Genomic DNA, 26,595 nt, shown 5'->3' with positions numbered 1-26,595 from the left:
GTAACATTTCATATGCCGTCACACACAGAATATAGGCACAACACAATTTTATTCAGCAGAAGCTGCTTGTGCTTCTTATTCATCACTCCGATTTGCAAATATGACAATCATTTAGAGCTATAACCAGGAAGCCCGGCTCTGTACATATGGTCAACATTGAGCTGCATGTACAGATGTGCACATTATTAGTGATATTGTCTAGTTTGTATATCTTTATCAATATAGTGCCCAGTGTGTACCCAGCATCAGCTATTATATGCCCCCACAGATGACAACATAAGTGCCACAAAGGCACCCATTATTACACACAGAATAAGCTCTATAACCAGGACAGGTACAAGGTAAGTGGGCTCCGAGTACTGCAAAGTATTCAGTAAGGGCAGCTCGTACATCCTGGGCAGAGGCCATCCGTATAAGTAGAGACACTAACTAAGACCTAGCACCTACAACTCTACTGGTCGTCTGTTCACTAAACATTATAGACGGTGCCAGTGGGGACACCATAGTGCGGTCATTTAATCAGATTGTTTGTTACGAATAATGGAGCACAAGCATCTTCTGCTGATTAGAATGATATACAGCATGCCTACATTGTGTGTGACTGCGGCTGTATCTGCATATAGAATGCTGCATTACAGGACTTACCCGGAAACCACGAAGGATCCACTTATGCGGACACAGCGGCAGTCGCACACTGAGCTGCCTGTGCCTCCTGCTTGCTACAGTGGAATAATGTGATATGTACTGCAGGGAGGACAGATGTATGAGGGCACATCTGTACATAGGTTCCCTGGCCGCCAGTCACTGAGCTGCTGTCATTAGCATACAGGGCGGAGCTTGGCGACAGACGGAGACCCAGGAAGATGAGGTGTATGTCAGACTATTGTGATACGGCACATCCACAATGCTCTAAACCAGGCATGTCCAAACTGTAGTCCCCCAGCTGTTGTGAAACTACACATCCCAGCATGCCTTGCCATAGTTTTAGCATTCCCTAATAGCAAAACTGTAGCAGGGCATGATGGGACTGCTCTAATCACACACACCCCTCATGCCGAGCAGCCTAGTTCTACAGCGGCTGAATGTTGAATACCCCCTGGAACCATGTACTTGCTCCAGGTGGGTCTTCTTCACCTGCCCTACTATGGAGGTAGGAATAACCCACTTACGGATGCTGCCAGGAGGAGGAGGAGGAGGAAGACCTTATAATGAAAAAGGTCCATACTGTAATAGCTGTTTTTAGCCATTTAATGACCAAAATTGTGCAGCCGAGTCCCCTCGTCCCTAGGACGGAAGGGGCAGTAATGAGTCAGCGCCGACAGACAGGAAGCTTACACACCGCTGGAAAGAACCGGTTTATTGATGTCCACATAGCACGGAATGGACGCATTGCTGTGGCGCGGAGTCACCTCATTTCCTCTCCCACAGGGGACATCAGAGTTAGAGTCTCTCAGCCAGCGATAAGTGCAAAACAAAATTAAACTCCATTGAGAAAAGCTTGTATGTGGCAGGAACGTGGCGCCCGACTGATCTCCCATCTAAGGCACATACGGCGCAATTCTTTAGTAGGGTTAAAGAGGCCTCAGTTACTCTACCACAGCCGCCTCCTTACAATCGCTGGTCTCTATAGTGCTTAGACGGATTAAAGCCCCTGTACGGGGGCAGTTAGTGGTGGAACCTCTTGCTGGGGTCATTGGCATGGTCAATCAATAGCTGGCACGGCGTGAACTGCGCTCCATAGACGCTCTCGTACTTCCTCATCTTCTCCACTACGCGCTTCGCTCCGTAGGCGTCGGTGTACCTGAACGGACCTACAGGGGACAGAAGGATCATCAGGGGCTTCAGTTACGGGTGATCACACAAAGACCCAGTAATCTGCCATTGTTCTGTGGCCCAAGTGTCAGTGGAGCCATTGTGCTGTGGCTCGTAGCAGGAAGTACTGCACCTCTGACAACTAGGAGAGCCCCAAAACAAAGCGTCAGGCCCACTTGGGTTCACACCACACCCCAATACAACCATAACATCAACAACTTCATGGAAGCAATTCTGAAGACACAATCTTACCGCCAAGGCACGGTGGGAAGCCAAGTCCAAACACTGCGCCAATATCGCCCTCTACTGGATTACTTAAGATTCCCTCTTGTAGACACATGATGGCCTCGTTCACGAAGCGGGTCACCAGGCGGTGCTGGATGTCCTCATCGGAGGAGCTGGGGGAAGCAGAACATGAACAAGTCACAGAACGCCTGGCGTAGACCGATCAAACTACTGGGCACAAGAGTAACTGAACATATGAACGCTGCACAATGTCATTATGGGGGAAGAGGGGAGTCTGGCGAATAAAAGTGGTCTCCTTGCCCCAATGAACGACTATTACCCTACAACGACCAAGTGACAGGCAAGGAGAGAATACTATCGAGGCCCCTGCTGGAGACGGATCCTATACAGGAGGAGGTGAGAACATGACGTACACCTCAGCTTTGGCGCTCAGCTTGAACTTCTCCAGGATCTCCTCAGCTCCGGAGTTGATGGATCTTTCCTTCACTCCCTGCTGGTACACGTAGAACCCTTTCCCCGATTTACGGCCTGTGGAGGAAACCGGAACAGGTGTAACATGGAACATTCCTGTATAAGTATAACAGTCTTCTCTCCCAATCCTCAGTCTTACAGGGGTACGCAGACCGGCAGCCAGGATTACATACAGATACAGGGTGCTGGAGGTATGACGGGAGCCTTGCTGAGAACCCTGGAGTTTAATGTCTAACAGCGAATGTAGCCCCGGGCGCCTACACCGGGAGGAACGCCGGGCGCCTATCCGGGGAGGAAGGCCGGGCTCATTAGTGGGACAGGTATACGGTCAGGCTTCCAATTCTATAGCTCACCTGTAGCAGGGGTTATTTGCTATAGAGGAAGTAAAACACTTAATCATAAGGAAAGTGCTCTTAGAAATCAAGGCTTCTCAGCCTCAGCATGCAGGCCATGTTTTCTGCATGTCTATAATCCCATACAGGAGAGTTCTTCTATTCCGCTGGGTCAGTGATTTTGCCACCTGCTTCCGCAGACAGAAATGCTGAGCAATACTAATTAGCGCTTTCCTATAGGAGTGTGTGTGTTTGTCAGCTCGTCCACTCCAATGTAATAACTAGAACAAAACCCGGTACTTATGTAGTATCTGGGCGTCCGATTTTGTGATTGTATGCCTTACCTTAAGGCATACAATCAGATGCGATGCAATGCGATTTTGCATAGGATTCAATGTTAAGAAGGTCCTGTTCATTTCCCCACTATCCAAGTGGGCATAGAGTTGACTTTATATAGCGTGGCGAGCGCAGCGAGCCACCGAGCCCGAAGCGTGGCGAGCGGACGCATATTTCTTAAAAAGTATTCTGTGTCCCCTCGCGGGGCTCGGTGGCTCGCTACGCTCGCCACAGGTTTATATCCAACTCCATGCCCACTTGGATAGTGGGGAAAGGCAAAGGACCCCTTTTTCCCATTGAATTCTATGTTAAAATGGACTCAGACCATTTTAACATTGAATCCTATGGAAAAATCTTGACCATCGCATCGCATACGATTTGGTCGCATGCGATGCGATTTCTAAATCGGACGCCCAGATACTACATAAGTACCCAAAACCCTTCAGGTCTGGACTGCTGCAGCTCCTGACCGTCCAAAAGAAACATCCTTAACGTCTATGTAAGGAGCGCTGTCAGAACGCAAAGAGGTTTTACATTTATTGTACCAAGTTTTACTAAAATATAAAAACGTAACCCTCCAATGCATACAATATAGTCACATAATACAAACATCAAGACCATACTAATACAAATCTTAGTAGACAGCAGTTAAAAATATTTCCTTAACCCTGAGTGCCGACATCTGCTAATAATGCCAGCGCCGCTCATGTTTGTTATATAAATTAAAATATTGTGTAAAAATAGATATTTCCTATATAAAAAGTTAAACATCGCAGGTTATTATGAGGAATAAAAAGGTTTGTTGGCAATTTTCACACCTATTTTGACAAATCCACTTGGCACTCAAAGGGTTAATAGGATGCCCAGTTCCTAACAAATTCAATTCAGCCACAATTAATTTGATGTAACGCATAAGGTTCATTATCTACACTTAAAGGCCCCCATACACTAGCCGATTTTGGTCAGATTTCAGCCAGATCAGTCGGATCTGGCCGAAATCGGACCAAAATCGGCTAGTTTTGATGTCCCCTCAGATCCGATGCGCGGTCCCATGCGTATCGGATCTGCGTCGGGTGGTCGGACCTGCTGCACGTCCGACCACCCGACTTGGGACCTACTAGGTGGGGCGGCGAGGCGGTAGAGGGAGCAGGGGGGGCTGGGGACTCTGCAGGGGACACAGGCGGCATAGAGCCGGGCAGGGGGAGCCGGCGGAAGCTGTCAGTGCTAGAAAAAAAAAAGTCTATACAATGAATGGGCAGCCTGTGATTGGCTGAGCGCTCTCTCAGCCAGTCAGCAATTGGCTGAGAGAGCGCTCAGCCAATCACAGGCTGCCCATTCATTGTATAGACTTTTTTTTTTTCTAGCACTGACAGCTCCCGCCGGCTCCCCCTGCCCGGCTCTATGCCGCCTGTGTCCCCCGCAGCGTCCCCAGCCCCGCCTGCTCCCTCTACCGCCTCGCCGCACAGACGCTGTCCCCCGCAACGTCCCCAGCAGCGGGGGACACAGACGTGTCCCCCGCAGCGTCCCCAGCCCCCCTGCTCCCAACCTCTGTAGCCCCCCCCTGCTCCCCGGGTTTTTTACATGTGATAAATCGAGACGATCACATGTAAAAAATGGCACATCAAGTGCCAACCTAATCAAGCTCCCCCGGGGAGCAGCCGGGGAAGCTCAGGGGCGACTTGTCCTAAGGACAAGTCGCCCTAGTGTATGGGGGCCTTAACCGATTGTGGCTGAATTGAATGGGAATCCAATTGAATTGGTTAGGAACGGTGCATAACATCACTAATACTATATGCATTCCTAATCATATTAAGGAAAGATTGTTTTGCTACTCCTATGTCTGCGTAAGAATTTATACCAATATATTAGTATTTTATTGATGTTCGGATTAGGTGACTGAATATTGGATGCTTTGGAGGGTTAATTTAGATTTTATTAAAACTAAAAACAAAATATTGAAAACACCTTTGCCATCTGTTGACAGCGCTCGTTACATAGTCATAAAGGAGAAATCCTGAAAACATGACCTGCTGGGGGTACTTGAGGGTGAATATCCATGTTATTAATAATTGGTGACCGCCTATCCACAGCACCGGCAGCCAAACGTACACAATATGAGGTCACTGGCTGGGTGGGGGTTAGCCATGGTATATAGCCACCCCACATATACGTAGATGGTGGTTGCCCCTATTAGAATGAATTGGCATGATGCAGGTTCTCTGACCCAGCACCACCAAGGGCCGGAGGAGACGGCACGTTACTTACCCAAGTAGCCTTTCTGCACCATGGCTTTCAGCAGCTCAATGTTGCCTCCGCCAAACCGTTCCCCGAAAGCCTTGCCCAGATCCTCTGCCACATGCGCTGCCACATCAATGCCCACTTCATCTGCCAGAGTGGAGGCACCGACTGGGAACCCAAAGCCAGTAGAGAGGGCATCCAACTTTTTGGGGCCAACTCCTTCCTAGTCCAGGGAAGGAATGAACAGATCAGCTCTCCCCTCAGCGCAGGGAAATCACCCAGGTAAGTACAGAGATCAGAACTTACCTGCAGAACGCGCACCACTTCAGCCATCATAGGGCCCAGGCACCGGGTGGTGTAGAATCCAGGCCCGTCCTAAAAAAACACATTCATACTAGAGGTTAGTATATAGAGATAAAAATCACACCTGCAGTGTTACCGAAACTCAGACCGAGCCGGGGACAAAACCGTCTGCCTCCGATATGCAAACTACACGATGTTCTGTAAGTGGTAGTAACCGTAGCCAGAGGACTGGCCATTTCCTTCACTGCCCACTAGATGGCGCTGCTGAGATTACATTCACGTCTGGCAGGCTCAGCAAGGTGACAATATGACCTTCACTTGTCCGGAGTCTGTATCACAAGCCTAGGGAGCCCTCAATGTTCCCTCCGCTACATGGGAAACAGTCACGTCTACTGTTACTAAGTAACGCGTCAGGATAAGGCCAGCACGTGGGGATACAATGCCGGGACACGCCACAAGCAAACCTGGGACCCCTCTGTATGAGATTACATCAGGTCTCACCTTCACCACGATGATGACTTTCCCCTGCTTCAGTCCAACAGCTACAGCCGAGGCCGCAGTGTCCTGAGACGTCTTATCGGTGGTGATGATTTCCAGCAGCTGCATCTTATCCACCGGAGAGAAGTAGTGCATCCCTATTACCTGCGTGGGTGACAGGGCGGGATATCGTTACACCCCTGCACCAGGGATAGAGGGCGGGAATTACCAATATACCCCCCCTTCAACAGACAGGGTACAGAGGGTGGGTATTACCGTTACACCCACCACACCTCCCCCCCAGACAGGGTACAGAGGGCGGGTATTACCAATATACCCCCCCCCCCAAGACAGGGCACAGAGGGTGGGTATTACCAATACACCCACCCCAGGCAGGGTACAGAATTATACATGAGGACCCCCTATCACATGGACACTCACCTTGTCCGGTCTCTTACTGACGGCAGCGATCTGACCAATGGGCAGTGCGGACGTGTTACTGGCGAATATACAGTGAGGAGGAATAACCTGCGGGAGACAGAGCACGCTCAGTGACGGCAATATGGAGGAACAGGACTGACACAGCACTGACACAGCACGCTCAGCGACGGCAATATGGAGGAACAGCAGTAACAGGACCGACACAGCACGCTCAGTGACGGCAATATGGAGGAACAGCAGTAACAGGACCGACACAGCACGCTCAGTGACGGCAATATGGAGGAACAGCAGTAACAGGACGGACAAAGCACGCTCAGTGATGGCAATATGGAGTAACAGGACTGACACAGCACACTCAGTGACAGCAATATGGAGGAACAACACCGACACAGCACACTCAGTGACAGCAATATGGAGGAACAGCACCGACACAGCACACTCAGTGACAGCAATATGGAGGAACAGCAGTAACAGGACAGACACAGCACGCTCAGTGACGGCAATATGGAGGAACAGCAGTAACAGGACAGACACAGCACGCTCAGTGATGGCAATATGAAGGAACAGCAGTAACGGACACTCACAGACTCCACTTCCTGCAGCACTTTATGTTTTATCTTGATGTCCTCAAACACGGCCTCGATCACCATATCCGCCGCCTCAAACCCTGTGTAGTCCAGCTGCCCAGTCAGGTTGCTCATCACACTGTCACGTTCAAAGGAGGTCAGCGTCCTCTTCCTCACCTTGTCATTGAGGCTGCGGGAGGAGAGGACATGGACAGTGGGTACCAGGAATGTGTGATGGGGTCCTCATTGTCCAGTGTATAGTAATGCCTGGCGGACTTACCCCTTGTACACCTGCTGTTGTCCTCTGCCCAGACCGCCCACTGTGGTGTCCTTCAGAATGGTCTGCAAACCTTTATCTACCGAGACCTGAGCGATTCCAGCGCCCATCAGCCCAGCACCGAGGATGGCCAGGTTCCTGCAGGGGACACAGAATTAGGGACAGGACACTATATACCCCAGTACTGACCTATATACCCCAGCACGGAGGATGGCCAGGTTCCTGCAGGGGACACAGAATTAGGGACAGGACACTATATACCCCAGTACTGACCTATATACCCCAGCACAGAGGATGGCCAGGTTCCTGCAGGGGACAGGACACTATATACCCCAGCACGGAGGATGGCAGGTTCCTGTACAGGACACAGCTAGGGTGTAGCCACGATGCTGAATACCCCCCACTCAGACAAATATAACATTCAGTTTCCAAACTCACCTGACTTCTTTCTGTGGAGAGCCAAACTTGTTCTTTTTGCACAGCACCTGTCCGTGATAGAGGCCAATCAGTGCTCTTGATTCGCTGGTCATTGCCAGTTCTCCGAAGTTCTGCCAGGAACGCAACAGTCAGGTGCGTAATACAAACCACGTCCAACACAACGTACAGTGTAACACTAACCCTACCTGGGCCTCTGCTAGATATCCGGACTCCTGCCCCTGCTCCACACCTGTCTTCACCACCTGATGGAGAACAAGCCAACAGTGAGCCTCCAATATCCCTGAGTGCACATCCCTGTCCCCATAGCGAAGGTCAGACGGACAGAACGATCATCTCCGACAGGACCAGCACAGTAAGAACGTATATGGAATTCTCATCCCAATATCTATAATGGGCTGAAGCAAATCCCACCAGGCAGGACCCGTACCTCGATGATTTTCAGGGGGGCCGGATAGAGACCCTTCGTCTGTTTCTGCACTTTCTTCTCCACCGTTTTGTAGATTTGCTGCCTTACAAATGGGATGGACATGATGTAGTCTGTGATTTCTGGGAGACAGGAGATAAGAGGCAGGGGGTCTATTACAGGACGGATACAAGCGCCCATCAATGGACAAGGACAGATCCGTAACAAGAAACGGAACAGGGAACAAGAACCTTTTGATTGATTGTGTCGTTTAAAAGTTAATTGCTCAAAATGTCTGGAGGATTTATTATATAACATATACTCCCCCCCCCCCCCTTAATAAAACAAAGCCCCCCCATTTAATAATTTGCACAGCATCAGTGGAGGCGCAGTAGAGGGTCGGCGGGCTCTTGTCTATCAGATATCCCAGATTTACATCATCATTGGCCGACTTACTCGCTACCAGCCCTTTCTGCTTCCTCAGGGAGACGGTTTTGTTGACGATCCCCCTGGCGTAGTCCACGGCCACCTCTTCCAGGTAGTCCATGGTCCGCTCCTCAGGGCTTTTCAGGCCAGGACCTGTCAAATAGAAAAGGTGCAGGTGGATATAAAGTGGCACAGCTGGTAGCAGGTTCCATTGCTGTACAATGCTGGGATGGCCCCAGATCAGGAGAAGCTTCCTAACAGTCACGTGTGACGCGCCACCGCTGGTAGCAGACGCTCCGTATCATACATTATACACAATGGGGGTTATTCTGGTTCACTCTGACAAATTCCTTCTTAGAGATGGACAAAACCATGTGCACTGCAGGGGGGCAGATGTAAAATGTGCAGAGAGAATTAGATTTGGGTGAGTTATTTTGTTTCTGTGCAGGGAAAATACGGACTGCTTTATTTTTACACTATACTGTAGATCTCACTTTGAAGTAAAACCCCACCCAAATCTAATTCTCTCTGCACAAGTAACATCTGCCCCACCTGCAGTGCACATGGTTTTGCTCATCTAAGGAATTTGTCAGAAAGAGTGAACCAAAATAACCCCTATATGGACAGAAGTATATGGCTGCTCCCATTACTGAATTCAGTGTCTCAATCAGACCCACATGTGTATAGAACCAAGCAGTCTCCATTTGCGATACAGACTGGGTCATTCTGATAAAGAACAGTGACTTGCATGGTATTGTGACTGGAGGCCACCGCTTGTGGGCTACTGTGATTGGAGGCTGCCCCCCCTCCTGCATGGTATTGTGACTGGAGCCCTCCCAAATCAGCACTAAAGTAACATCTAAATTTTGCATAATATAAAATGATACAGAGCAGTGGATTCTCCCTGATCACTGTTTCATACATCTACCCCAATATTAGAGAGTGGGAGCGTTTACGTCCAGCAGCCTCACGAAACGGAAGACTACATAAAATCACAGAGCAAGATCAATGAGTGTTAAGGCGCACGGTGCGTAGAAGTTGCCAACACTCTGCTGGTTTCATAGCTGAAGAGATCAGATATTCCACCGATATGAAATGAAAAAATGCAAGGACATGGTCTGGTGTGGAAGACCCCGGACCGCAGTCCATCGAGCACTTTTGGAATGAACTAGAACGTAGATTGTGAACCAATCCTTCTCTTCCAGCATCAGGATCTGCTCTCTATACAATGAATGGGCACACACTCCCGCAGAGAGGCTCCAATGTATTGTGGAAGCGGTTCTAGAGGGACCAGCTCTGTATTACAGTACATGTATACAGGGTCATTGCAGCCTCTGTTGGAGACATGGTCGGGTGTCCAGGTACAGGAGGAAATTGGTGAATCATTTGAGCAATGAACTGAACCTCTGAAGCTCCTGTACATCTGGTATCACCTCCTGAGAACCCGGGACCTTTATTCATAGAACACAAAGCCCTGTAATCGCTCTCCGTATACCAGATGGCAGACTATAAGCCCTGTAATCTCACCCAAGGGATCTACGAGCTGGTCTACCAATCCCATCTTCTTCGCTTTGTCAGCGCGGATGTTCCTCCCGGTCAGCATCATGTCGAAGGCAGCTGGAAGACCCAACTACAGGGACGAAGCAGAGGCCTGATTAACACAACCACTCGCCTGTCCTGCGTACACCGCCCCGGCCCCGTTATCCTGTCCTGCGTACACCGCCCCCATTATCCTGTCCCTGCGTACACCGCCCCGGCCCCGTTATCCTGTCCTGCGTACACCGCCCCGGCCCCGTTATCCTGTCCTGCGTACACCCCCCCCCGGCCATGTTATCCTGTCCTGCGTACACCCCCCCCCCCCCCCCGGCCCTGTTATCCTGTCCTGCGTACACCGCCCCGGCCCTGTTATCCTGTCCTGCGTACACCGCCCCGGCCCTGTTATCCTGTCCTGCGTACACCACCCCGGCCCTGTTATCCTGTCCTGCGTACACCGCCCCGGCCCTGTTATCCTGTCCTGCGTACACCGCCCCGGCCCTGTTATCCTGTCCTGCATACAACAACCTGGCCCTGTTATCCTGTCCTGCGTACACCACCCCGGCCCTGTTATCCTGTCCTGCGTACACCACCCCGGCCATGTTATCCTGTCCTGCGTACACCGCCCCGGCCCTGTTATCCTGGCAGCTCTATAGCATACACAGTGCTAGTCACTCACCATCTTGGGGAGCCTCTGCGTCCCTCCAGCACCGGGAAACAGGCCAAGCAGAACCTCAGGTGTCCCCAGGACCGTCTTCTTGTCCTTTGTAGCCACTCGATACTGGCAGGAAATGGCCACCTAGGAGACCAGCCAATTGTCCATGACAACGCAATATGCACAATTACATCGCACACTGCTACCAGCAGATACAGAACAGACTGCTGCCCCCTAGTGCTCAGGTGATGTACGTACCTCCAGCCCTCCTCCCAGGCAGGAGCCATTGATAGCAGCCACGATGGGTTTTGGGGACTTTTCAAGTTTTGCAAACATTCTCTGGCCGGCTTCAGACAACTCGGTGACCTCCTTGGCACTCTTACAGGCCTCGATCATGCTGGAAGTAACAGAGACAGAGGATAAATATTCACCACTTCCTAAACTAGCGGCGAAGAGCGCAGGCTGAGCTTTACAATGTGCGGTACAGACCCCCTCCCCCATACATGCTTATTACCACCAGCACAACACTGGCGGACAGGCCACGATCACACAGCGCTCAGGCAATACAATGACGGGAGAACGCGCAATCTATGGTCTCACTTGATGTCAGCTCCAGCGATGAAGCAGCCGGGTTTGGCGGAGATCAGGACGGCGCTTTTCACAGCATCATTGGCCCAGACTTCGTCCATGACCTCGCTGAACTCGCTCTGTAGCTGCCTGGACAGTGTGTTCACCTGCGGCGTGGACGGAGGAGACATTTATGTATCAGTACAGATAGCCAGACCGGAGGTCATCACATCATTGTCCACTAGGAGTAGTAACTCCGCCTGTCCTGTCCAATCACATGGTCCCAGGACAGCTGAGAGATCCCACATCCCTATAACTTACAGCAGGAAACAGGCGACTACATACGTAAGGGGGATCAGGGGGAACCCCAATGTACAGCTAGAAGAGCCCAATCCATACCTTAGAATTGGGGGTGTTAAATCGGACAACAGCGACATCTTTTTTGACCTCATAGTTGACGTGGGTCCTTGCTGGAATGATACAACAGGCAGGCTGTTAGACTAGATTGCTAGCTCCTGTGTCCCAGGCAGAGAAGGAAGGGTTAGAGTTACTTACACAGCATGGCAGAAGATATGGATAGGGATCTGCAGGTGAACCCTGGGAAGAGAACAACGTTACAAGGATTTATACCCCTCCGTTACACCACTTATGTCCCCCTACCCCCTGGCTATAGTCTTATGTTACTACAAATACTGCCCGGCATCCATACGGTCAGTCCAGCAACCACTCATCTCATTGCCCCAGGAGACCACACAGACCCACAACCAGAGAACTGGGCAGGTCTCCCCGATGCTATAACTGCATGGCTGAGAGGACAGGGAGACACCATGTGCTTAGTGTGGTGCGTCTGCAGGGAGGCCACCCCAAGCGGTGGTCCTACACCCGTCCTTAGAGTGATATTGCCTGCAGATATCCAGGTGAGAGCCAGGATGCAGCAGGCAGACACCTGCACTACGCCCTGTAGTTAGGTCACATGACCAGGCTCCGGAACTCTCACACGCAGCCATGTAATCACACGTTCCATAGTCCGGGCGAGAAGCGGTGATGTTATCATGCTCTCCCCAGAAGCAACACTGCATTTACCTGGGAACCAATCAGCACATTGCTCCCACTTGTAGGAGTGGGTCAGACAATGGGGGTTATTCTGGTTCACACTTTCTGACAAATTCCTTCTTAGATGGACAAAACCATGTGCACTGCAGGGGAGCATATGCAAAATGTGCAGAGAGAGTTAGATTTGGGTGGGGTTTTATTTCAAAGTGAGATCTATATTGAAGTGTAAAAATAAAGCAGCCAGTATTTTCCCTGCACAGAAACAAAATTACTCACCCAAATCTAATTCTCTCTGCACATGTTACATCTGCCCCCCTGCAGTGCACATGGTTTTGTCCATCTAAGAAGTAATTTGTCAGAAAGAGTGAACCAAAATAAGGCCCAATGAGAGCAATGATCTGATTGACTGCAGTTGTTAAGCCTCATACACACCAGCCGACGGGGGCCACGGCCGATATGGTCGTACACACTGAATGATATGCTGAACAGATTCAAAGGAGAAAAGAAGATTTGTCACGGTAGTGGTGCACCTTGAACTAATTACGAAACATTAAAATGTAATTTTTATTGGATCAAATTTTAAAAAAGAAAAATTGGGCTGCGAAATATGACGGACAACATGTAACATATAACGTGGACAGTGCAAATGTGAATTTTATTAAAAACTTGGGCTCATGCGGCGTCCCATGTTACTCTTAAATAATACAAAGTGTAGTAGCGAATTTCACCCTAGGTGCTGGCTAGACTGCCTATTGCGCACTCTGGGGGATTCTGTATTGTTTTATTTATAAACAATTATTCATCTGCCTGTGTCTCAACTTATATGTGCATCACTCTAAAAAGGAAGAGAATTTCCTCTTTTCTACGAGATAAGGTGCTGACAGGTCTCTGTTGTTCTAGCTGAAGATGCTACTCTGTGTTTTTTAAGAGAGTGATTATTGCCTCGAAATAAATCAACACTGTGCAACATCAAGATCCTGGGATTGGATCAACACAGTATCGAGGTGGGGTTAGTTGGCAGTTTGGCGCAATCGCCTAGTGTGTACTGCTTAATTCTCCCTCCAGGTCACTTCTCACACATGTGCGTGAAATACAGAGTTAATTACCACATATAATAATTATGGATAAAATTCCCAGCAAACAGCAAGTATTTATAATATCGTGGGTGGTGTCACATGAAACCTGGCTACTCTGTTCCGTCTCTGTCAGGTTGTGGGGTCACAATGTGTATCCCCCAGGGCTGGCAGGCGGTTCAGGCTAATTAGCTAGCCAGGTGGAACGAAATTTCCTTGTCATGTGTATATATCTGGGTGCTGATAGTCAGACAGTCTACGTTAGGTAACTGGAATGCACTACTAATAAGTAACGGTATTTCAGACGTATAGAGTAGACACTGTGCAGCGTATGATCTTGTAGAAAGATCAGCGCAGTGTCCTAGTGGGTATAAATGAGTGGTTGGCGCAGTCGCCTAGTGTGTACCGCTCTAATTCCCCTCTAAGTCAAAAGGTCTTATGAGTGCATGGAAATAACCAGTATAACGCAGATGAGAGTTTCCAGCATCTAGTACAGATATATATGTCTCATAGGCAATGTCGCCTAGGGTCTGGCTGCTAAGCTGCGTCTCCGGCAGATCGTGGGGCTACAGGTAAGTGCACCCCCAGGGCTGGCGGGTCGGATTAGCTGTCAGCTGGCTCACGATCACCTAGTTCTGCATACAGAGTGATGCGCATAAGAGAAGACAATTTTAAACTAAGCATTAGAGTCCTTAAAAGGACTAGAAATAATGACAATCAGGCAGGAAGGTAACAGAGATGAGGGAGCGACCGCACGGCTTGTGGAGGCCGGCGTACGCTTCGCAGTTTCTTCTTCAGGGCGACCTGAAGAAGAAACTGCGAAGCGTACGCCGGCCTCCACAAGCCGTGCGGTCGCTCCCTCATCTCTGTTACCTTCCTGCCTGATTGTCATTATTTCTAGTCCTTTTAAGGACTCTAATGCTTAGTTTAAAATTGTCTTCTCTTATGCGCATCACTCTGTATGCAGAACTAGGTGATCGTGAGCCAGCTGACAGCTAATCCTAACCGCCAGCCCTGGGGGTGCACTTACCTGTAGCCCCACGATCTGCCGGAGACGCAGCTTAGCAGCCAGACCCTAGGCGACATTGCCTATGAGACATATATATCTGTACTAGATGCTGGAAACTCTCATCTGCGTTATACTGGTTATTTCCATGCACTCATAAGACCTTTTGACTTAGAGGGGAATTAGAGCGGTACACACTAGGCGACTGCGCCAACCACTCATTTATACCCACTAGGACACTGCGCTGATCTTTCTACAAGATCATACGCTGCAGTGTGTCTACTCTATACGTCTGAAATACCGTTACTTATTAGTAGTGCATTCCAGTTACCTAACGTAGACTGTCTGACTATCAGCACCCAGATATATACACATGACAAGGAAATTTCGTTCCACCTGGCTAGCTAATTAGCCTGAACCGCCTGCCAGCCCTGGGGGATACACATTGTGACCCCACAACCTGACAGAGACGGAACAGAGTAGCCAGGTTTCATGTGACACCACCCACGATATTATAAATACTTGCTGTTTGCTGGGAATTTTATCCATAATTATTATATGTGGTAATTAACTCTGTATTTCACGCACATGTGTGAGAAGTGACCTGGAGGGAGAATTAAGCAGTACACACTAGGCGATTGCGCCAAACTGCCAACTAACCCCACCTCGATACTGTGTTGATCCAATCCCAGGATCTTGATGTTGCACAGTGTTGATTTATTTCGAGGCAATAATCACTCTCTTAAAAAACACAGAGTAGCGTCTTCAGCTAGAACAACAGAGACCTCCCAGCTGTCAGCACCTTATCTCGTAGAAAAGAGAAGATTCTCTTCCTTTTTAGAGTGATGCACATATAAGTTGAGACACAGGCAGATGAATAATTGTTTATAAATAAAACAATACAGAATCCCCCAGAGTGCGCAATAGGCAGTCTAGCCAGCACCTAGGGTGAAATTCGCTACTACACTTTGTATTATTTAAGAGTAACATGGGACGCCGCATGAGCCCAAGTTTTTAATAAAATTCACATTTGCACTGTCCACGTTATATGTTACATGTTGTCCGTCATATTTCGCAGCCCAATTTTTCTTTTTTAAAATTTGATCCAATAAAAATTACATTTTAATGTTTCGTAATTAATTCAAGGTGCACCACTACCGTGACAAATCTTCTTTTCTCCTTTGAATCTACATATAATCTTTGTCCTGTGGTAGCACACCCCCTGGTAATCCATAAACAACTGTTTACATAATACCTGGATGGGGGGCCATCAGTCCACATAAATATACAAACGTGTGTCCTGTGCGTATGACCAACCCCAACCGTACCTACTGATATGCTGAACATGCAGGTCACTTGGCTATTATGCCATCATCACTAACGACACGTGGAAGCGTGCATCATATACAGAGTTTGTATATTCTCCCCGTGCTTGCGTGGGTTTCCGCCGGGTACTCCGGTTTCCTCCCACAATCCAAAAATATACCGGTAGGCTAATTGGCTACTAACAGAAATTATCCCTAGAATGTCTGTGTGTGCATGTACATGTGGTAGGGAATATAGACTGTAAGCTCCACTGGGGCAGCGACTGATGTCAACTATACTCTGTACAGCGCTGTGGTATATGTGTGTGCTATATAAGAAACTTAATAAATAAATAATCATTAACGACACAGAGTGTCCAGACTAGACGATATTGTTCCCAATATCCTCTCGTGTGTATGGGCCTTTAGTAAATGGGTAATTTTGGATCACTGTATTGTACCTCATCAGAACCTGGACGTCCAATCTGGGAATACGGTGCGCTCAGAGAGAACATCATATGTAATAAATAATAATTCTATCATTAATGTAACAAAGCTTATGGTTATAGGAGAGAATGTCTGTCCTGAAGAGCTAGCAATCTGAGCACAACATGTAGCTCAGCTGACCGTGGACAAAGCTGCAGCCGGACACCTGACTACTAATGATCTGTGTATGTAACCTTTACCCACATACATGTACAGGGAAGGCCACGTATGTCTGGCACAGAGCCAAGAATGATATTATGCCTTGTAAAGCCACAGACAGGATAACGCGTGTGTGTGATGTCACAGGCAGCGCGGCCTGCTCATTACTGCAGGTATACCGGCTGTACTCTATATAATAGTGCGGTGCTATATCTAATGTAACCGGAGATTATAAACCTGTCCTGTCCTTCAGACACCCCGGTCACCACGTCCAGATAATGCTGCTCAGTGACCTTACAGAAAGTCACAGGAGACCAGAACAGCCAGCTTCTCATTAGCATACAGTATCACAGGCCTGGTGCGTCCTCCCCGGGTCATACCAGGACAGGTCAGTACACATACATGATACAGATAGATATATATATCCGTGTATTATGCATATCACATACAGGAACTTCCTACTTTTAGGCGCTGAAGTAGCTTTCTAAATATTAGGATTAGAATATTAAATGAGTAATAATTAAGATCAGCCGCTGGCACCCAGGGGCGTCTGTTCTCACCTATTTTACAAAAGGATCTTGCCAATGGCGATGCAAGTCCTTATACTAAACATACAAATACACGGACGGTACCGCGCTGTAAGATCAGGTGCATGTAATGTCTGAACAAACACCTGCAATCATCATAGAATGAATATATTCTGGTTTATTCTTGTAGATGATGTATAAAAAGAAACTGACAATATCAGGAACACATGTGCAGCAGAGATTGGAATATACAGACTATTAGAATGTATTGTGCGGCAGACAGAGAGGACTGGAACAGGAGAATTCCGCACAGATAACCTGAGAGAAGGTCCATTGCGACCAACTTATCATTCACTAATGAGTGCGACTTATTCCCTGACTCACAGATCACATCACGGTGCCTTATGTGCATTACCTGATAACAGGGACAGTGTAACCGGCATGGAGTCTGTGCGGGTGACTATTCATCTGTGTACAGTGCTTTAAAGTGTTTGTACATACATACATACATACATAGTGTTCATTCTAGCACCCGCTATATATAAAAAACCCATGTAGTTCCTGTTCCCTGCCTGGGGTGTCACTGTCTGCTCTGGTATTTCTAGGACAGGTCTGGTTTGCATATCAGTGCTGATATACAGACCACACTGTGCTAGAAGGACTACAGCAGACAGTGACACCCCAGGCAGCGAAGAGGAATTGCATGGGTTTTCATATATAGCGGGTGCTAGAATGAACACTATACATACCTCCCCGGCACTCCCGTATCCTTGGTGAAGTTAGACTTCCTTGGGTGCCCTCCTTAGGAGAATTCTCCCCTCAATACAGTCCAAGTAAAACAGGCGGCACTCACTTTAAAAAAAAAAAATGAGCAGGTGCTCGCTCCATTTATTACCATTTCGGGAACCGCATTCTGATGATGGGGATACAGTCTCCGAAACGTTAATAAATGGAGCACATGCACTTTTTTTTTTTTTTTTTAAATCTTGTGAGTGCCGCCAGTTTTACTTGGAACACACACACACAGCGTCTGCTCCCCGGGTCACACCAGGACAGGTCAGTGCACATACTGTACATACTGTATGCTGCTGAGAGATGACAGATTGTCACCAGGGGTGAAACGGCACCATACTAACAGTCAGCTGGGAAGCAGGAATGTAAGCTCAGTGACCACCCTGCTCAAGGTCACACATGGAACAATATGAAGTGATAGAGGACTATGGGGATGTGAAGGCAGCCATTACTACCAGCTCTAATATACTGTAGGAGTAATTCAGAGGAAGAGCTGCATCTCACGAATAATAACCCCCAACACGTGTAGTACGCACCATGCCAGGACACAAGGATGGGATCATCTGACCTGTGTGTTACTGCATAAGCAGGGTCAAAGAATGGAGCCACATCACAGTCCCCTCATTGCTCCACACACCATGCAAAGGAAAAATCAGAGCGCACACAATCAGCGCCATTACTGCGGCATCTCGTAACCAATGCAGGATTCAGAGACACTGCAGTAATGTCCCATAGAGTCACTTGCGCAGTACCAAGTGTGCACCACAGTACTGATATCTGTCAGGCAGCATGCATATAACTGGTCAGTCTGTGACTGGACTGTCCTATCCTGTATCTCCCTGTAATATGTATATTCCATGTTACTTGTACACTGCATGGTCTGAAAGTCACTGTGGAGAAAGAACAGACTATAGGACAATAATCCATTTCCCAGCAGCATTCCCCTACATATCTGGATGATGTACAGGAGATACCCCCTCCCCGCGCCTTGTATAACATATACATACACTACCAGTGCACCTACATGGACCATGCTGCTCTGAGGAGGATAATGGGGGCCCACTGACATCACATAGGCAAAACATACAGCAAGATGTACAGGAGAGACCCTCCCCCTTGGCCCGTGCCTTGTATAACATATACATACACTACCAGTGCACTTACACTGAGAATACAAGTCACTGCTCTGAGGAGGATAATGGGGGCCCACTGACATCACATAGGCAAAGCATACAGCATGATATACAGTAGAGACCCCCGTCGGGCCCACGCCTAGTATAACTTATACCTACACTGAGGAGAATACAAGTCGCTGCTCTGAGGGGGATAATGGGGGCCCACTGACATCACATAGGCAAAGCATACAGCATGATGTACAGTAGAGACCCCCACCAGGCCCACTCCTAGTATAACTTATACCTACACTGAGGATAATACAAGTCGCTGCTCTGAGGGGAATAATGGGGGCCCACTGACATCACATAGGCAAAGCATACAGCAAGTGCTAGGACTGTTCTCTGGGGCATGCTCTCAGGATCTCGGCCCACTCCCAAATGAACTTGTCTAACAGCAGGTTCATGTTCCTGGGCACTGGCTTACCTGATGCACCTGCTACTTATCATGACTGCTCCCTGCACTCTTTTGCTGTCTATGCATTGTCGAATACTGTAACGTGTGCTTCATCCAACCCCCCCTCCCCATGTATGGTGCCAACCACTAGTGTTAATTTCAAAACCGGGGCAGTTCCCTTTCCCTGTCTGGGGTGTAATTTTGTGCTGTGGTGCTTCTAGCACAGTGCAGTCTATATTTCAGCACTGATATACAGATCAGACATGTGCTAGAAGAACCACAGCAGAGAGTTACACCCCAGGCAGGGAAGGGGAACTGCATGGGTTGTGAAAGATGCTGGATGCTAGAATAAACTCTAAACCACAACCCACACACAACATTGGCCTCCCCCTGCAGCCACCACCACTCACGGTGCCAGCCATCCCCTGCAACCTCCACCTCAGCATGGCACCATTCTGCCCCAACCCAGCATTGGAACTGGCCAGCATGGTACCTGCCGTCACCAACCATTCCCTCTCAACCACTACACGGGCATGGCACCAGCCACTGCCCCACCCACCACCACCCCAGCATGGCACCAGCAACCCATGGTATAGGCGAGGATAAACATTTGAATGTTATGCACAAGTGTAATGGTGTTCTGCAGCAGCTTAGCCCTGCCCTGACCCCGGGGGCTTATGCACAGAGACCTCTCTATACTGGGTGCTGCCCTGACCCACCTCGGGCACACTGTATGTATGTATGTATGTATGTATGCATGCATGCAGCCTCCTTCGGACAGAGCCCCGCACAGCGTCATCCCGTCCCCGCACTCCCCGCTATGTATCTCCCGCCCCGGGCGCTACCTTTGCTCCCGCCGAGCCGGACCAGCGCTCCGATGCTCCGCACAGCCGCCATCTTGTCCGCGGTGACACTGAGTGCTGGCAAGACGCCGGCTGCCGCCTGACATGTGCCCTCAGTGCCCGGGCTGCCCCTGCCATTGCCTGACCGCCGGAGCCGGGAAACCTTCCCCGACACGTACAGCGGTAGGGCGGGACAGGGGCACACGGACTGGGCGGCCTCATCCGAAGCTGTACGGGCTCACAGGGAGGGTCACACCGGGCGGGAGAGCGGAGGAACATGACAGGCGCTCATCGGGCAGCCCGGGGAGTCCGCGGCCGGGGTCCTGAGGCCAGTGACGTCACGGGGACCTGACAGGCTGAGGCAGCAGCATTGACCCGGGACAGCGGAGAGAGCGGGTGAGACGCCCTGTAATGCCGTAAACGCCTCTGTATTGCTATATACTGCTCTGTATTACTGCGTACTACTCTGTACTGCCATATGCCACCCCATATTACTATATACTGCCCTGTACTGCCATATACCACCCCATATGACTGCATACTACCCTGTACTGCCATATACCACCCCATATTACTGCATACTACCCTGTACTGCCATATACCACCCAATATTACTGCATACTACCCTGTACTGCCATATACCACCCCATATTACTGCATACTATCCTGTTCTGCCATATACCACCCCATATTAGTGCATACTACCCTGTTCTGCCATATACCACCCCATATTAGTGCATACTACCCTGTATTGCCATATACCACCCCATATTACTATATGCTGCCATGGACCACCCCATATTGCTACATACTACCCTCTACTGCCATATACCACCACATATTACTACATACTACCCCTGTACTGCCATATACCACCCCATATTACTATATACTGCCATGTATCGCCCCACATTACTATATACTACCCTGCACAGTGCCATATACCACTATTATTGCATACTGTTTAGTTCTGTGAGGGGGGTTCTCAAGCTGTAATTCAGTTTCCTCCCACACTTCAAAGACATGCTGGTAGATTTTTTTGGCTTTTTACCAATAAATAACCATAACTATGTGTGTATGTTTGTAGAGGTGATGGAAATATAGATTGCAAGCTTCTAGGTCAGGGACTGATGTAATAGACAAATGTGCTGTCTGTAGAGCGCTGTGGAGTAGGTGAGCACTATATGGTAGCTGATAATAGTAATACATATAGGACACCCAATATGATGTATGACCTTGTACATATAAGCTGTCCTACCTAATCCCCTCTCCTGTATCCAGCATACACATTGGGGTGTATTCAATGCTTTTTGCGAGCAGTGCTGTCACAGCTCGCCGGGTCAGTATTCAACTGACCCCCTTGCACATGCCGTTTCCCCCTCGCTAGATATTTGGAGCTTCTAAATGCAGTAGGCTCACTGTTTGGGGGAATCTTCGCTGTCTTCTGACAGCAGGGATTTCCCTGGCACGTTGAATAGGGTGAGTGGCCGGCACGGGGGTTAAACGGCGAGGATCGCTTGTTTTCAGCAATCTCCGCCGTTTAACCCCCTCGCCGGCCGCATGGAATACGTCCCATTAAGTTACTTATGTTCTCTCTGCACTCCTACATCCTGCCAACCCCTGGATTATGCAGTCCACCAAGGGCCTCTGCATTTTGGCTGGGCCAATATGTACAGTAGCATCTGCCACACTCCTATTTCCGTCTGTGCAAATCTGTGTACACACTGGGAGCTGTATAATCAGTGTAATGCTGGGTACACACCAGGATGACTAGGGCCCGATCAGCACAATCTAGATCCGATTCCGATCAATTGGATGCAGATTGTGTGCTGATTGGGCCCTTTTCTGAGCTGGTGTGGAGCGATTCCGATCCGATGCGCGGTCCCGCGGGTCGGTCGGTCGTTATTGAGATCCTACCTGCTGCAGGTAGGATCTCAATGACGACCATACAACCGGGTGCGGGTCGCCATCGGATCGGACCCGCTCACGGTGCACATCGTGAGCGGGTCGTGCCCTCCCGCGTCATCGTGAGCGGGTCGGACGAGACACTGACGACCCGCTCACGATGTGCATCGTGAGCAGGTCGTCCTGGTGTGTACCCTACATAAGAGATGGGACATTGGGGAACGGGTGATAGTATAAGTGTAGGTCAGGTAAGGGGGTATAGTGGGTACAGTCATAGGCGTGCGCACATTGCGAGTTAGGGGTGCACAGGCACCCCTAATGCTGTGCCTACCCTTATAAACACCTCCCTGCCACTAGCAGCCACCAATACCTTTTACCAAAGTATTTTGCTTTTTAGAACTGTATTCCGTTAAAAGAATCACCCATCAATCATCTGCATTTTGCATTGTTACTTGTACTAGACCATACCTGCGTCATCCATTTATGTTTTTGACTTTATTTGCATAAACTGTTACACAGAGTAATTATAAAATTAAAACTGAAATAGGCAGGAAACATAGAATGTGACGGCAGATAAGAACCATTTGGCCCATCTAGTCTGCCCCTTTTTTTTTATCCTTCAGGTAATCTCAACCCTTTTTAATCCTTATTTTTTCGTAAGGATATTCATAGGCCTATCCCAAGCATGCTTATATTGTTCTACTGTCTTAGCCTCTACCACCTCTGATGGGAGGCTATTCCACTTATCCACTACCCTTTCTGTGAAGTAATTATGGTGTAGCTGAGAGATGTTTTATTTTGTAGGGAGAGCAAATAGGTGATGGTAAACAGGCCTGATTGGCTGTGTAAGACACACCCAGTAGGTGGTGCTAGGCACACCCCTTTGATGGTGCACCCCTAATAAAATGTGCTGCGCACGCCTATGGGTACAGTACTGAGCTGTTACTGTTGTGTCATGGTGTGATGTGGCTGTATAATCAGTGTCAGAGATGGGACATTGGGGAAGCGGGTGACAGTATAGGTGTAGGTCAGGTGAGGGGTATAGGGGGGTACAGTACTGACATGTTACTGTTGTGTCAGTGTGATAGGGCTATATAATCAGTGTAAGAGATGGGACATTGGGGAAGCGTGTGACAGTATAGGTGTAGGTCAGGTGAGGGGGTACAGTACTGACATGTTACTGTTGTGTCACGGTGTGATGGGGCTGTATAATCAGTGTAAGAGATGGGACATTGGGGAAGCAGGTGACAGTATAGGTGTAGGTCAGGTGAGGGGGTATAGGGGGTACAGTACTGACATGTTACTGTTGTCACGGTGTGATGGGGCTGTATAATCAGTGTAAGAGATGGGACATTGAGGAAGCGGGTGACAGTATATGTGTAGGTCAGGTGAGGGGGTATAGGGGGGTACAGTACTGACATGTTACTGTTGTGTCACGGTGTGATGGGGCTGTATAATCAGTGTAAGAGATGGGACATTGGGGAAGCGGGTGACAGTATATGTGTAGGTCAGGTGAGGGGGTATAGGGGGGTACAGTACTGACATGTTACTGTTGTGTCAGTGTGATGGGGCTGTATAATCAGGGTCAGAGATGGGACATTGGGGAAGCAGGTGACAGTATAGGTGTAGGTCAGGTGAGGGGGTATAGGTGGTACAGTACTGACATGTTACTGTTGTGTCAGTGTGATGGGGCTGTATAATCAGTGTAAGAGATGGGACATTGGGGAAGCGGGTGATAGTATAGGTGTAGGTCAGGTGAGGGGGTATAGGGGGTACAGTACTGATATGTTACTGTTGTGTCACAGTGTGATGGGGCTGTATAATCAGTGTAAGAGATAGCACATTGGGGAAGCGGGTGACAGTATAGGTGTAGGTCAGGTGAGGGGGTATAGGGGGTACAGTACTGACATGTTACTGTTGTGTCACGGTGTGATGGGGCTGTATAATCAGTGTAAGAGATGGGACATTGGGGAAGCGGGTGACAGTATAGGTGTAGGTCAGGTGAGGGGGTATAGCGGGGTATAGTACTGACATGTTACTGTTGTGTCACGGTGTGATGGGGCTGTATAATCAGTGTAAGAGATGGGACATTGGGAAAGCGGGTGACAGTATATGTGTAGGTCAGGTGAGGGGGTATAGGGGGGTACAGTACTGACATGTTACTGTTGTGTCACGGTGTGATGGGGCTGTATAATCAGTGTAAGAGATGGGACATTGGGGAAGCAGGTGACAGTATAGGTGTAGGTCAGGTGAGGGGGTATAGGGGTACAGTACTGACATGTTACTGTTGTGTCACGGTGTGATGGGGCTGTATAATCAGTGTAAGAGATGGGACATTGGGGAAGCAGGTGACAGTATAGGTGTAGGTCAGGTGAGGGGGTATAGGGGGGTACAGTACTGACATGTTACTGTTGTGTCACGGTGTGATGGGGCTGTATAATCAGTGTAAGAGATGGGACATTGGGGAAGCAGGTGACAGTATAGGTGTAGGTCAGGTGAGGGGGTATAGGGGGTACAGTACTGACATGTTACTGTTGTGTCACGGTGTGATGGGGCTGTATAATCAGTGTAAGAGATGGGACATTGGGGAAGCGGGTGACAGTATAGGTGTAGGTCAGGTGAGGGGTATAGGGGGTACAGTACTGACATGTTACTGTTGTGTCACGGTGTGATGGGGCTGTATAATCAGTGTCAGAGATGGGACATTGGGGAAGCAGGTGACAGTATAGGTGTAGGTCAGGTGAGGGGGTATAGGGGGGTACAGTACTGACATGTTACTGTTGTGTCACGGTGTGATGGGGCTGTATAATCAGTGTAAGAGATGGGACATTGGGGAAGCAGGTGACAGTATAGGTGTAGGTCAGGTGAGGGGGTATAGGGGGTACAGTACTGACATGTTACTGTTGTGTCACGGTGTGATGGGGCTGTATAATCAGTGTAAGAGATGGGACATTGGGGAAGCGGGTGACAGTATAGGTGTAGGTCAGGTGAGGGGTATAGGGGTACAGTACTGACATGTTACTGTTGTGTCACGGTGTGATGGGGCTGTATAATCAGTGTCAGAGATGGGACATTGGGGAAGTGGGTGACAGTATAGGTGTAGGTCAGGTGAGGGGGTATAGGGGGGTACAGTACTGACATGTTACTGTTGTGTCACAGTGTGATGGGGCTGTATAATCAGTGTAAGAGATGGGACATTGGGGAAGCGGGTGACAGTATAGGTGTAGGTTAGGTGAGGGGGTATAGGGGTACAGTACTGACATGTTACTGTTGTGATGGGGCTGTATAATCAGTGTAAGAGATGGGACATTGGGGAAGCGGGTGACAGTATAGGTGTAGGTCAGGTGAGGTATAGGGGGGTACAGTACTGACATGTTACTGTTGTGTCACGGTGTGATGGGGCTGTATAATCAGTGTAAGAGATGGGACATTGGGGAAGCGGGTGATAGTATAGGTGTAGGTCAGGTGAGGGGTATAGGGGGGTACAGTACTGACATGTTACTGTTGTGTCACGGTGTGATGGGGCTGTATAATCAGTGTAAGAGATGGGACATTGAGGAAGCGGGTGACAGTATATGTGTAGGTCAGGTGAGGGGGTATAGGGGGGTACAGTACTGACATGTTACTGTTGTGTCACGGTGTGATGGGGCTGTATAATCAGTGTAAGAGATGGGACATTGGGGAAGTGGGTGACAGTATAGGTGTAGGTCAGGTGAGGGGGTATAGGGGGGTACAGTACTGACATGTTACTGTTGTGTCACAGTGTGATGGGGCTGTATAATCAGTGTAAGAGATGGGACATTGGGGAAGCGGGTGACAGTATATGTGTAGGTCAGGTGAGGGGGTATAGGGGGGTACAGTACTGACATGTTACTGTTGTGTCAGTGTGATGGGGCTGTATAATCAGTGTAAGAGATGGGACATTGGGGAAGCAGGTGACAGTATAGGTGAGGGGGTATAGGGGGTACAGTACTGACATGTTACTGTTGTGTCAGTGTGATGGAGCTGTATAATCAGTGTAAGAGATGGGACATTGGGGAAGCGGGTGACGCATAGGTGTAGGTCAGGTGAGGGGGTATAGGGGGTACAGTACTGACATGTTACTGTTGTGTCACGGTGTGATGGGGCTGTATAATCAGTGTAAGAGATGGGACATTGGGGAAGCAGGTGACAGTATAGGTGTAGGTCAGGTGAGGGGGGTATAGGGGGGTACAGTACTGACATGTTACTGTTGTGTCACAGTGTGATGGGGCTGTATAATCAGTGTAAGAGATGGGACATTGGGGAAGCAGGTGACAGTATAGGTGTAGGTCAAGTGAAGGGGTATAGGGGGTACAGTACTGAGCTGTTACTGTTGT

General features: G+C 49.0%; 2 protein-coding genes across 2 annotated transcripts in view; one reads left to right on the top strand and one right to left on the bottom strand.

The window, feature by feature from the left end:
* Positions 1–1,342: 1,342 nt before the first annotated feature.
* On the bottom strand, positions 1,343–20,451 carry HADHA (hydroxyacyl-CoA dehydrogenase trifunctional multienzyme complex subunit alpha). The gene is made up of 20 exons (XM_083178899.1): positions 20,336–20,451; positions 12,077–12,118; positions 11,921–11,991; positions 11,555–11,688; positions 11,213–11,351; positions 10,979–11,098; positions 10,294–10,396; positions 8,797–8,919; positions 8,365–8,483; positions 8,123–8,179; positions 7,938–8,047; positions 7,503–7,637; positions 7,241–7,412; positions 6,657–6,743; positions 6,240–6,380; positions 5,742–5,810; positions 5,463–5,658; positions 2,472–2,586; positions 2,065–2,210; positions 1,343–1,811 (listed from the first exon to the last, which is right to left on the bottom strand). Exons 1-20 carry the CDS (start codon positions 20,385–20,387, stop codon positions 1,666–1,668), a joined length of 2,277 nt encoding a protein of 758 aa, XP_083035025.1. The 5' UTR covers positions 20,388–20,451; the 3' UTR covers positions 1,343–1,665.
* A 126-nt stretch (positions 20,452–20,577) lies between these two features.
* HADHB (hydroxyacyl-CoA dehydrogenase trifunctional multienzyme complex subunit beta) overlaps positions 20,578–26,595 on the top strand; it is a 32,189-nt gene continuing 26,171 nt past the window's right edge. The window contains exon 1 of the mRNA XM_083178900.1: positions 20,578–20,728. The gene's annotated coding sequence lies outside the window, so the exon portion shown is untranslated. The remainder of the gene's footprint in view (positions 20,729–26,595) is intronic.

Source organism: Crinia signifera, chromosome 3, assembly GCF_055691185.1.
Source record: "Crinia signifera chromosome 3, ASM5569118v1, whole genome shotgun sequence".
Taxonomy (NCBI): Eukaryota; Metazoa; Chordata; class Amphibia; order Anura; family Myobatrachidae; genus Crinia; species Crinia signifera.
This window is presented reverse-complemented; position numbering and strand designations above follow the sequence as displayed.

Bases quoted from the DNA above. Each gene is read 5' to 3' on its own strand.
- HADHA (XM_083178899.1), bottom strand. From the start codon at position 20,387: ATGGCGGCTGTGCGGAGCATCGGAGCGCTGGTCCGGCTCGGCGGGAGC. The intron at 8,484-8,796 runs GTAAGTCGGCCA...CCTGTCTCCCAG, and splicing joins GCAGAAAGGGCTGGTAGCGA to AAATCACAGACTACATCATG. The intron at 1,812-2,064 runs GTAAGATTGTGT...TGTCCCCTGTAG, and splicing joins CTTCCCACCGTGCCTTGGCG to GTCCGTTCAGGTACACCGAC.